The sequence below is a fragment of the Xiphophorus couchianus genome, chromosome 4, assembly GCF_001444195.1.
Source record: "Xiphophorus couchianus chromosome 4, X_couchianus-1.0, whole genome shotgun sequence".
Taxonomy (NCBI): domain Eukaryota; kingdom Metazoa; phylum Chordata; class Actinopteri; order Cyprinodontiformes; family Poeciliidae; genus Xiphophorus; species Xiphophorus couchianus.
The window spans coordinates 34,807,550-34,821,367 of NC_040231.1; the positions used below are offsets into that span (position 1 = coordinate 34,807,550).

The window sequence follows — 13,818 nt, forward strand, 5'->3', positions numbered from 1 at the left end:
TCTGTGTAATTAATTCATGACAAAAGAGGAAATTAATACAAAAAATCTGCATTATATAATGCAGTTGAGACCACATATTTACATACACCAAATTAGAATACACAAACTAATGTTTTCTGTCTGAAGTTAAATTGTTACCACACAGATTAAAAGACAGTAATCTCTGATACTGACCAAATGTATGCAAACTTTTGAATTTGACAGAAGTTACAAAAAAATTCTAAAAAATTTAAATGCCAAGCTTTCTGGCATTTAGCAAAATTCTAACGAAGCTAAAAGAGGAAAAGTTTGGTCTGATTCAACTTCAAACAGTGAGAGAAAAAATGCAAGTCTTTTTATTTTTAAATTAAAAATATATTTGTGTGTGTGTATATACAGTAGACCGTATATACTGTATATATAGCAGGTTGTAGTCCCCTGAGCTAGAAGGATAAAATTAAGACATTAAAAATGATTTCATTGCTGCGCTCTTATGTAACAAGGCCTCCTTGTCAGATGTTCCCTTCACACCATCACCTTGTTCAGCCACCAAGCCCCATCACTGACATGCCAACAAACACATGTCTAAACTCACAACGTTAATTAAGAGACTTTGACTTTGTGAGGCTGAAGCTGCTAGAAACTCACCAGGAACGACTGGCACTCCAGCAGCGGCTCCACTTTGTGTTCCGACAGGATGACGGTGCAGGCGGAAAACGACTGCTTCAGCGTCTTTCTCAGGACCTGCAGCGTTCTGCTCACACACAAAACACACACCGCCATCGTCATCATTATCACCAGCAGCACCATCAAAGTTTAACCTGTAGACAAGCCAGCATGGAGTTGGATCGCTCATTTCAAGCTTCATTTCCCTCCATGATCATGTTTTGCGTCGTCCATGCTTACACCAACCACACACACAGGGCGTACTGTACTGTATTACTGTAAGCACAGCAGATTGTCACCATATGCAGTGACAGGACGTGCATGGTCTGCTCTGCACTGTGACCTCATCCTGCAGGACTCCACAAGCACAAAGAAATATACAAACTTTTAATCGCTTCCTGGAGGTGATCAAACGTCTGAACGCGCAGCAGGAACGGTGGAGGAGAAGCTGGGTTCGATCAGAAAATGGAAAACTCTGTCAATGTCTGATAAATGAACTTTTACCCAAGAAAAGCAAGGTCACATGACAGGAAGACTCAAAGTTAGCTACCATTCAACAGTTTCCATCAAACGTAAAACTGCACAAATTGAAATTCCGAAAACAAATTTGCTTAATGGAAACACAACAGTTTTCAAAAAAACTTAAGTGTTTTTGTGCAAGACTAAAGTGTTGTTTCCCCCCCCCCAAAAAAAAAAACAGCCGGATGTTACTACTGGCAAAATGATGATGAAGACGACATGAAGTGGTAGAAGGAGGATGGTTTGTTTTTGTTTTTTAATGACTTATTCCATGAACAAACTTATTCACGTGTGATTTTAATTGTGTTTCTTGTTTAATGGAAACAACAATTGCAAAATTGGGGGGGAGGGGTGGGTTGCTATTAGTGGAATATTGACTACGTTTTGTGCACATTTGTAATGGAAACGCAGCTACAGAGACATCAGCTCTGCTCCTAATTTAAAAACCTAGTGGAAGGCAGATTTTTGAACTTGTTCATTACAGCTGGAGAAATAAGAATTGGCTGTTGAAGTTTTAGGGGAAAAAAAGGAAAATTGGCTGCAAAATACACTGCTCAAAAAAATAAAGGGAACACTTAAACAACACAATATAACTCCAAGTAAATCAAACTTCTGTGAAATCAAACTGTCCACTTAGGAAGCAACACTGATTGACAATCAATTTCACCTGCTGTTGTGCAAATGGAATAGACAACAGGTGGAAATTATTGGCAATTAGCAAGACACACTCAATAAAGGAGTGGTTCTGCAGTTGGGACCACAGACCACTTCTCAGTACCTATGCTGTCTGGCTGATGTTTTGGTCAGTTTTGAATGTTGGTGGTGCTTTCACACTCGTGGTGGCATGAGACGGACTCCACAACCCACACAAGTGGCTCAGGTAGTGCAGCTCATCCAGGATGGCACATCAATGCGAGCTGTGGCAAGAAGGTTTGCTGTGTCTGTCAGCGTAGTGTCCAGAGGCTGGAGGCGCTACCAGGAGACAGGCCAGTACACCAGGAGACGTGGAGGAGGCCATAGGAGGGCAACAACCCAGCAGCAGGACCGCTACCTCCGCCTTTGTGCAAGAAGGAACAGGAGGAGCACTGCCAGAGCCCTGCAAAATGACCTCCAGCAGGCCACAAATGTGCATGTGTCTGCACAAACGGTTAGAAACCGACTCCATGAGGATGGTATGAGGGCCCGACGTTCACAGATGGGGGTTGTGCTCACAGCCCAACACCGTGCAGGACGCTTGGCATTTGCCAGAGAACACCAGGATTGGCAAATTCGCCACTGGCGCCTTGTGCTCTTCACAGATGAAAGCAGGTTCACACTGAGCACATGTGACAGACGTGACAGAGTCTGGAGACGCCGTGGAGAGCGGTCTGCTGCCTGCAACATCCTTCAGCATGACCGGTTTGGCGGTGGGTCAGTAGTGGTGTGGGGTGGCATTTCTTTGGAGGGCCGCACAGCCCTCCATGTGCTCACCAGATACCGCCTGACTGCCATTAGGTACCAAGATGAGATCCTCAGAGCCCTTGTGAGACCATATGCTGGTGCGGTTGGCCCTGGGTTCCTCCTAATGCAGGACAATGCTAGACCTCATGTGGCTGGAGTGTGTCAGCAGTTCCTGCAAGATGAAGGCATTGAAGCTATGGACTGGCCAGCCCGTTCCCCAGACCTGAATCCCATTGAGCACATCTGGGACATCATGTCTCGCTCCATCCACCAACGTCACGTTGCACCACAGACTGTCCAGGAGTTGGCGGATGCTTTAGTCCAGGTCTGGGAGGAGATCCCTCAGGAGATCATCCGCCACCTCATCAGGAGCATGCCCAGGCGTTGTAGGGAGGTCATACAGGCATGTGGAGGCCACACACAATACTGAGCCTCATTTTGACTTGTTTTAAGGACATTACATTAAAGTTGGATCAGCATGTAGTGTTATTTCACTTTAATTTTGTGTGTGGCTCCAAATCCAGGCCTCCATTGGTTAATAAATTTGATTTCCATTGATGATTTTTGTGTGATTTTGTTGTCAGCACATTCAACTTTGTACAGAACAAAGTATTCAATGAGAATATTTCTTTCATTCAGATCTAGGATGTGTTATTTGAGTGTTCCCTTTATTTTTTTGAGCAGTGTATGTGATTTCTCCCTAAATGTAAGTTTGGTCAAACATTTTGCTTCAAATCCTTAGGAAAATAATAAAAGCCTAAACGATGGATAAAAAGTGGCCGTTATTAACCATCACCTCAGCAGTTTGTCTGGCCATATTTTGAAGTTTGTCTTGAATAATCATACATTTAATGTGACCAGAGGAGATTAACCAAAAATTGTACTCAAGTAGCAGTAGCACTACGTCAACACTCAAGTAAAAGTAAAAAGCAGCTGTTCAAAAAATTACTCAAGTAAAAAAGTATTTGGTAAAAAGTACAGAATAACTGATAAAACTATCAATCATTTAATATTTACAGATGGACCAAAATATAAACTTAAGTGGAAATGTTGACATTTTAAGGACAAAAATGACAAATGACAAAATCAGGCAAAATATATTTTTTTCCAAATCAGTTTCTTTCAATATAAAACTTCTGAAACTTTAACCAAAACCTCAGGTGTTTCTGAGTCTGGTGAGTTTTTGGTTAAGCATGTTTGTTTTCATTCAGTGAGTAGAGAGTCCAGAAATTTTACTCAAGTAAGAGTAGAAATACTTCATAATAAAATTACTCAAGTAAAAGTTAAAAGTACAGCGTAGTAAAATTACTCCTAAAGTACATTTTTTTCCAAAACAGTTACTCAAGTAAGTAAACATAACTGAGTAAATGTAACTAGTTACTACCCAACTCTGAATGTGCCTGACCCAGATGTGGCAAAACATACCAGTCACACACTCCTAAATGTCAGCATCAGGTTTAGCCTCGGTGATGTTAGCTTAGAAGCAGCTTAGCTTCTATTAGTTCAGATGAATCAAATATTTGTTAGAACTGAAACAATTAACTTTGAACTGCAGCATGACTGGATATGTCTAGATCATCCGCACTGAGTCCAGTTTGTGCTGCAGCTTGTGAGACATAAACAAAATACTGCAACAAATAAAATACCTCAACCAGTCTTTATATCTGTAGGAAAACTCATAATTCATAACAGAGAATTTAAAAGCACACTAAATTTGGACTTTTTAAAAAATAACTCAGTGTAAAATTGATGAATCATAATTGTTATAACTACGATAAAAGCAGCCCACAGAGTGTTGGTGACTGGTGCTGGTACTGACATGGGGTCCAGGTAGGAGGACGGCTCGTCCAGCAGCAGGATGCGGGCCTTGCTGAGGATGGATCGGGCCAGACACACCAGCTGTTTGTGGCCGTTGCTCAGAACGCTGCCGCCGTCCTTCAGCTCAAAGTCCAGCTTATCGGGGAACTGTTCGATGACCGACTTCAACCCAACCTGCAGGAATCACACACAGCTTACTTTATTGCACAGGGAGGAGGCTGCTGGTGGAACATGGCTGACTTCTACAATACAAACACTTTATATCCCTCTTGCGTTCTTTGTATTTTTAACATCTGGCATTTAACAGATGTTTCACTATAAAATGCTATTTTATAACGATAACTAAATAAATATAATAACATAACTGATTGGAAACAGCCTCACCTCCTCAGCCACCCACCACAGCTCATCGTCACTGTAACGGCCGTACGGGTCCAGGTTCATCCGGAAGGTTCCAGTCAGAATAAAGACTTTCTTTTAGATCAAAGTAAGAGAAACAAAATGGAAATAAATTGACTTACAACATGATGTCACCCCGCCCCACACCACTACCATTTACCCCGCCTTTCATTAACGATGTTAAAGCCTGAATCTCAGACTTATTTTTTGAAAGGTCAAAAATATTTCATCCATTCATTCAAAACTTAAGTGTATAACACATGCACAAAAACTGCATTTGAAACTTACCAAAATAAAACAAGACAAATGAAGCAAAGTCAAATTTAAAATATATATATATTTTTTCCATTTTTAATATAATTTTTGTCTTTTTTAAACATTCATTTACCTCAGTCACCAGCAGCCTAAGCTTATCTGTCTGAATTTGAACATGTGTACCTGTGGCAACACTCCAAAGGCCTTCCTCCATGTTTGCACGGGCATGGAGCTGGAAGGAACTCCGTCGATGTACATTTCCCCTTCAGTGTAGGTGAGGCGCAGCAGAGCGGACAGCAGGGTACTCTTCCCAGAACCGGTCCGACCCAGCAGACCCACCTGCACACAGAATAGAGGAAATTAGTATTCGTTTCATCACATTAAAAAAATTCTGCTCAGAAACTGTTTTTTTACACATTGGGCTAAAAAGTTCTACCTCGCGACATATTACACGCGAGCATAAACAAAGTTTGTTTTCCTCCACATCCTGTCAAAGGGCATCAGGAGGCATCAGGGTTAAACTGAAGGGCTAATGCTCACCAGGCTTGATTCTGAGTAGCTCTTGATTATTAGAATTATTTCCAGAAGAACATAATTTATGAACCAATGGGGCCAAAGTACAGACCCTCTATTTTTTCTTTGCTAATAAATGATTTACATTCAAAGAGAAGAACTGGAACGAACCTTTCAACTTATCTCTAGACACTACCAGTTCACCTATTTTAATTCTAATAATATTTTTTTTATCATCTATTTCTACACAAGTCAACATCTTGCTTGGCAAGATGCAGTAGAATAAAGGTAGAAAGGAAAAAAATCATATTTTTTCATTTGAAATTAGAATTGAGAATCAATAACTTGTACTGATCTAAAAGAGTAGATATAATTATTATTCTAACCAGCAGAAAAAAGTGTTTAAAAAACATGCTGAGGGAAAATAGACTGAATGGATGTCTTCTGTCCCCATAGGTTCTAAAAGCAAAGTTAGGACCACTTTAACACTGACGAATGCCTAGAGTTCAATACTGTGTAAACTGGATTCTCTTTAAAGACAAATGCAACCAAGCTGAACTTTTCTCCTTGTGACAATCAGCTAATCCATCAGAAACAGTCGGACCGGTCAGGACTCCTGCTGAACCGACTCAGCTGTGCTCTACACCCTCTACAGATGCTTTGTAGAGTCAAAAGAGAATAAAAATAATAAAGTTTTAGTACAAAGTAAAAGCTGCAGTCTTAAATATATGGAAGCCCATTTCTGCCATGAAAGAGAAAATAAAAGCCCAACAAGGAGTTGTAATTGTCAGTTTTACATAGAATTTATTCAATAGTGTATTTATTCTCCTTAAATCCAGGTGAATTGTTATGCAAATTAAGTTGGTTTTTTTATTGTAAAATCATCTCTAAAGTCCTTCTCTACCTACTCAGACGCCACCTTTGCAGACGGTGCAATAGATCCAATAGGTCAAATGAATGCATTTGGAAAAAATAAGTAATTTTATTCTCGTAGTTATTATTTTAAAACTCATAATTACAACTTTCGGTTAAAGTCTTGCTTTTCCATTAAAGACAGAACTGTGCTTCCATATGACTGTCCCTCGTTTCTTGCCGGGATTCTGATCTGTGTCACCACCGCCATACTGTGCTTACTGCAGGGTCACCATGTTGGTGGAGATTAAGTCATATTCAGTTAAGATCTGCTATGAAGCAACATGAAGTTGGGCAAAAATGTTAATGTGAGAATTTCACCAACGTCTAGTTTAGTGGCAAAGTTTTGGTGAAGACTACAATCCAAAATAATCCACTCCATAATAACATAGATGCTAATTGCCAGGGTCAAAATTGAAAAAACAAGTAAAACACTCGACTTTCCGTCATCAGAGGGTTCAGCTTGAGCATTGTCAGATGTTTACCAGGCGGATGTGTTGAATGTGACGACACACAGGAGGTTCAGAGGTGCTCAAGACTGGAAGACCAGCTTCATGTTCCATGGCAACAATTTAAAGTTTGAGGATGAGTTACATCCACACCCTTTCATGAAACCTTATTTCTCCAGTTCTAAAGCTGTTACTTCAGAGTAAATCTACCATGTGTAAAACATCAAAATGAAGACCTTGAACCAAAATCCTTGACTTCATGTTAGGTTTAGGGCATGCTTCTTAGAAAAGTTGTTTTGCCCAACTCTGAGTTTGTTATGTGTGCCAACTTTCAAAGCCCTATAGAACGAAGCGATCCTCGTTTTGGGGAAATTTCAGGTCTCCAAAGCAGCAACTAGAAAACTAATATCACTTAATAACTTCCAGTGTTTCGGATGCAAAACATTCGAAACACTGAGTTTCTTTAAATTTAGACTATACCCCACCTGTTCAGAGTTGCTCCTGAACCATAACAAATATATAACTGACCAACATATGTAATGTGTAACGATGATTGTGGTGATGACATTAATCAAAATGTAATGTTTACTGGTTTTCTTAGTTGGTGACTGTATGATGACTTTTATCACTTTGTAGTTTTGTGTTTTTATGATGTAAAGCACTTTGAACCACCTTGTTGCTGAAATGTGTTACACAAATAAACCTTATTGATTGATTGACTGATTAAAATGTAAAGGTGTTCCTTTACATCTGGACTTCCAGTCACCACTCAGGACTTACACTCTGACCCCCCTCCACAGTGAAAGAGATGTCGTTGAGCACGGCCCGCCCAGCTTCTGTGTATTTGACGGTGAGACCCTGGACATTCAGCTGGCCGCGGTTAGGCCAGTAGCTGTACGCGCTTGGGTTGTTGATGACAAGATCAGAACCTCCTTTTCCTCCAGGTTTTCCTTGGAAGTTCTCTTCTGATGCCAAGTCGATGAATTTGAACACTCGATCCACTGAACGCATCTGGGAAGAGAGAAAGGCAGGAGTAAAACATTTTGTTTGATTTTACTTCTACAACTACTACTATTATTTATAATAGTAATAATAATAGTAGTAGTAGTAGCAGAAATGCACATTTTGACATTTGAGTTGTTTTTAAATGATTAAAGTCACCCATGTTAACAAACCAGATATTTTTGTAGATATTTTTTTACTCCATTACATTCATTGCTATGATTACCAAAATAACTCCAGAGAACCTCAGTTCAACAGGACATTGGTCCAAAGAGCTCCATTAAGTCCACCTCTGAAAGGAACATCAAGTTTTTAGGAAGTCCTACTCAAAGTTTTGACTCCAATCTGATTGAGATTGCCTTAAACAGCCCATTTATGTACAAAATCTTTCCAATGTTTCCAAATTAAAACAACTCAGCCACAAAGAGGAGTTAGTCAAAAATCCTTTACAGTGATGTAAAAAGAGTTCCAGTTATCACAAAGGTTTCGTGAAAGTTGCTGGGTGGCAAAACCAATAATTATAATTCCACTTTTTTTACATACAAAATTCTCCAACCGGAACCTTTGTATTCACATCTTTCAGTATGCGTGTAATTCTGATGCACAAGCACCAACCACTAACAACAGTCACGGACACTGAAGCTGCTTTTCTTGGTCAACAGGAGGCTCATTTCTGCTTCAAAAACCGATCTGATGGGATGCTGGACAAGACTGTCAGTGTGTTGAAGTTATGTTAAAAGGAGTTAGCCTAGCAGTGAAGGTATCTAAGCCTAAAATAGCATCTCAATGCTAAACATGTTGCAGCGGACATCCCTAATGCTAAAGCTAACACCCCACAGTCCACATTTCTACAGAAGTTCCTTGAATGATCAGAGCTTCCTGAAACACTGGAAAGCTGAATCGGTATAGTAGCACTTTGCACCAAATTGCAATAGAGTTCCACCACTAGGTTTTTATAGTGTTGTTGGATCAAAAATAAAATAAAACTTAAGTATGTTTAACTAAATCTTCTCACGCATTTGACCTTGAAGTGTTGAAGGAATAAGTTGATTAAAACCGTAATCAGATAAATGTTTCTGAACACAAACAATGTTCCAGTAGCATCCAGTGTTACATGGACTTGTGTTGTATGTTCCTCAGACTGGATGGCTTCTTGTTCTGTCTTGATAGATGAAACTGCTTACCAGGCCGTCCACATTGATACTGGTGATGATAGCCCATTGGAAAGTACCCAGGATGAGCATGGCCAGAGCTACAATGATGCCAATCTCTCCAGGTCTGTCCTCTGTAAAGTGCATGCAAATTCACACACAGACACACGCACACACACGCGCACAATGTCATCAGCACCGACCAATAAAAGCTCACCTCTCTGATGTCAGAGCTGAACTCATGTATTGCAGCACTCCCACTGGCTCCATTGGAAGCTAATGAGCTGTGAAATTAGCCTTAAACCTGCACTTAACATAAACACAAGCAGTGACGCAGCAGCATGTTTTTTATTGTGTGTTTGCGTTTCCCTTTCATTTAATCAAACATGTGTTCCCTTTTGCATTCCAGCAGTTTTCATCTGACAAACTGTTCTGTTCAGATCCTATATTTTTATTTGTTACGCTCAGCCCATTAAAGTCTCTTGTTAGGACTGGATGTAGATGTACCATATAACAAACCCAATCTACACTACTGAAGGAAATGAGGTTTAACACGATGTTACAATCGCAAATTTGAACCAAAATAACTGGTATGATTCAGTCAGAATCCAATAACTTTTTTTTTGCATTAGACTATCATAGAAAACTGCTTCAGTTCAAATATCAAAGGAGAGTTGTTACTCTACATGTCTTCTATGTTAGCTAGTGTACCTAACAAGATGCTATATTAGCCAATATATTACTTTCTCTATTTATCAAAGCCGAGTCATAGCTCTGATGCTACATCAGACATCAGCTAATATAGCAAAATGCTATATTAGTTGATATAACAGAGATGCTATATTTTCATCTCTGCTATATCAGCTAGTATAGCAGGGATGCTACATTGGCTAATGCGTGATTGGTATGAAACTTCCAGTGTCAGACAGCTTCTGTTTGTACCTAGTAAAGTCAGGTATGAAAAGGCCAAAAGTGCAAAATGTCAAAGGAGTGAAACACTTAGCATTACTTCTCAGTCATTGCAAACTAGCCCTAGTATTTATTTTGTAGATTCATGGTGACATGTGACCAACAATAGTTTGCAACTCTCTCATGGAGTTCAACCAGATGTCATCAATTTGGAACCATCTGACTGCAATTGAGTACCGAGGGTGGTGGACTGAATCAAAGGAGATTGATGCAGTTTGTTGACAACACAACTGGGTACTGCAGCATGAAATTGAGCACATTTGATGCAATTCAATCATTATCAGACTGAATTAAACTATACAGAAGCGGATGCAATTACACTATTCCCAATTGTATGTAGCTGGATTGAAATCTGAATTAAATACTTTTTAGTTGCTTTAAACTGGTGCTGAATTTATCTGTGTATTCCCTTATGCAGGGGTCGGCAACCCAACAAGTTGAAAGAGCCATTTTGGATCAAAAAAACAAATCTGTCTGGAGCCGCAAAAAATTAAAAGTCTTATATAAGGTTTATAATGAAGGCAAAACAAGCTTTAAGTGTTTATATTAGCTATATTAGCCTATTATCAAAATGACTAAGTGTGTATATAATTAGCATTCATGATTAAATGTTTATTTTCCCTGCTGTGCATCCTGGACGGAATGATGCACCACGTGACTCTGTTGTACAATGGTGCTTTAGGTTTACCTTCTGTTACAATATTAATGTATTGTGTTTCGTTGCATTGATAAAATTAAAGAAATGCAATAAAGAAATCTGATTTTTGATGTCATTTTTATTATGAAGATCGACAGGGAAAGGGTAATTTTTTTCCTTTTGGAACTCGGAAAATCTGCTCCAAAATGCAGTTTGCATAACGACGATCGCTCTTTGTAAATAATCACCGTAAAGTGTGTAACCGAAAAAAACAACTAAACGGAACGTGCATAACGTGCCCCTTATCTGGGCAACAAACGCAATAAAACGCAACCTGCAGTTATAAAATAAAATAGCAGCCTTTTGAAAAGGTAAAGTATATAAAATTAAATTAATAAAGTTTAAGTTTGATTTCTGTGCAAATGCCAAGCAAGTCAGTGCAATGGTAAGACATAGCAGCATCCTCTTCTCTTTTGACATGCAGCCATCCTTGGAATTGAGCAACAAAACACAATAATATCGCTAAGTGTCATTCTAAATATATACTGACAAAAATCATTAATCAATTTATAAAAACAACAACTTTGTTACTAAATATATTTGCCCATGGCAGGATTGTGTTCTTACGTGTTTAATGTAACTTCTGTTTACGGACATCACTGGACAGCTTCTCAACATCGGTTCCCTTTCAGTCGATTCACTCGGTACAACACATAGAATATGGGATATCACGCCCCCGCGTGGCTTTACTGAAGACACCTTTAATCACGCCGGTAGGCAAATGACGTGTGATGACGGGTGGCAGGCCCCACCTGCATATAAATACACCCCCATCACAGTCATTATTCAGTTCTTACGCTCTTCACCTCGCTGAGAACACCTAATTTCCAACCCGCGCTTTCTAGCTGCTGCTAGGTAGCATCACTCTTGTTTTCTTTTCCAAAACTAGCTTAACTGCTCCTGTTGGTGTTAGCTACTGCTGCCTGCTAGATAGCGTGTCTGCCCGCTGACCACTAGTTGCATTTCCCATTTGTCTATTTTTATCTTTTTGGTTTCGTGGTTCGGGATGAGCACGAAGCAAAAAATGGCGAAGCAGAAGTCTTCCGTTCGCCCCTGTCCTCAGGAGTGTGGTTTCACGCTTCACGAAAGAGACCAGCACGAAGCATGCCCTGTCTGCCTTGGAATTGTCCACACCAGAAGGGCGTTGTTGGAGCCGACCGTATGTGCTTTTTGTAGCCAGCTTCGGCGCTCCACGCTTGAACGGCGGGTCAAGTTTGTGCAGAAAGTGCTGGGAGAGGCTACCGTGTCATAACAAGACCCCTTGCTGTCCGAGTCTAGGAATCCGGTTTCGTCCGAATCTGACGAGGACGAAGGGGCCAAAGCTTCCACTTCCAGCTGGGTAGCCCCCGCTTCCAGCTGGGCAGACCATATGGAGTATGTGGACAGGTTAGCCGAAATGGTACAGGACGCAGCGCCATCTCACTATCACCACGAGGCTCAGGGTGACAATGATGTGCTAGACATCGGCGTGGAAAGTCACAGTCTTTCGGAAGACGATGACGACGACTTTTCCGTGGGCCAGTGTCCATCTGCTGCCGCCACATCTCAGGTGGGTCAGGACGACACATCGTTCCTTTCCCTTTGCCGTCGTGCAGCTGATAGGTTAGACGTCGAGTGGCCCACCCCTTCCTCCTGGTGTCCCGGTTCACTGGATTCTACCTTCCGACAGAGCCGGCTGCGGTTAAAAACTGCCTGCCCATGTTCCCAGATTTTGTCTCGGAGCTGACGTCGTCCTGGAACAAACCGTTGTCCACGCGTGTTACACTGCCTGGCTACAGGCAGTACGTGGACCTGGAGGGTGCCGACAAAGCGGGTCTGGTTAATTTACCACAGATAGAGGCGTCCTTGGAAGCTTACCTGGCACCATCATACAACCATGTTGTGGGCGGCTCTGCCACTCTGCCTTCAAAACAATGCAGGTTTTCCGCATCCCAGATGGAGAAGACCTATCGCGCTCAAGCAACCACTGCTCGCTCCCTGAGCTCGGCCACCATGCTTCAAACTTATCAAGCTATGTGCTATGTGCTTATCGAGCTAGGAGCTAAGAGGCCTCCTGAAAGCCATCTGATTCCCCTCTTAAATGAGATCAGAATCACTGCTGATTATATTCTTCGAACATCCCGCTGTGCGGCGCTCTCACTGGGGAGGGGGATGGCTTCCACAGTGGTTGCTCAGAGACACCTATGGCTAATGCTTTCTGACGTTCCCGATAGGAACAGAGCCATATACCTGGATGAGCCGGTGTCAACGGATGGGCTTTTTGGACAGTCCCTTGATGCAACTCAAGTGAAGTTCGAGCTTAAGAAAAAGCAAACTGAAGCTCTTCGTTGCATCATTCCCAGACGTGACGCTAGGTCCAGACCCACCATGAGTGCACGCAAGCCGGTGATGACACCGGCACCTCCTAAGAGAGCAGCACCACCCGCAGCTCTCAACACTACAATTTCACAGCCGTCAAAAAAGCATACTCCCTGCCAGTCGGCTTGGAGCAAAGGCCCTCCTCCGGGTTTTCAACGAGATCCGACGTCTCGAAAGAAGAAGCCTCAGTCATCCTAACGATGTGAGACGGCGTGACAAAAGAGAGGCATCAGAAGCAGGGAGACCCGATTGCCGCCACTCAATTCGTTAATGCGCAAAAGGCATCTTGTTTGTTCTGTTCAGGGTTCCAGCCCCAAGAGGCACTGCGTTTTCCTAACACAGTCTCCCAAGCACAACACCCCAACGCACATACGGTTTGCACTTTCAGCCCCGGGTTTGAGTGGGCTAAATGTTTCTCAAGAAACAAGAGAAAATGTTCGGACTGTTTGTGTAACTGTTCCACATGTTTTAATAAAAAGTGCAATTCCTTTGTCAAAAAATCAAAATCAAAACACTGTGTGCCACAACGTGCGCAACTGTCAAACGGAGCTGCCCCTCTCCGTTCCAGCAGAGGGCAGCACCTCCTTACCAACAGTGTGTCAGGTCAGCTGTCTGGCTGCACGCGTACCTCTTTGGCGCGCATGCGCACTTTCCCCATGGTTAGAAAGGACCGTTGCTACGGGTTACTGGT

General features: G+C 41.6%; 1 protein-coding gene across 1 annotated transcript in view; it reads right to left on the reverse strand.

The window, feature by feature from the left end:
• The window catches only part of cftr (CF transmembrane conductance regulator), a 78,930-nt gene that overhangs the window by 4,172 nt on the left and 60,940 nt on the right, over positions 1 to 13,818 (reverse strand). Inside the window, exons 21-26 of the mRNA XM_028015796.1 lie at positions 9,137 to 9,237; positions 7,731 to 7,961; positions 5,260 to 5,415; positions 4,807 to 4,896; positions 4,424 to 4,596; positions 628 to 733 (exon numbers count right to left, since the gene is read on the reverse strand). Of these exons, the coding sequence (XP_027871597.1) occupies positions 628 to 733; positions 4,424 to 4,596; positions 4,807 to 4,896; positions 5,260 to 5,415; positions 7,731 to 7,961; positions 9,137 to 9,237 (857 nt within the window). The remainder of the gene's footprint in view (positions 1 to 627; positions 734 to 4,423; positions 4,597 to 4,806; positions 4,897 to 5,259; positions 5,416 to 7,730; positions 7,962 to 9,136; positions 9,238 to 13,818) is intronic.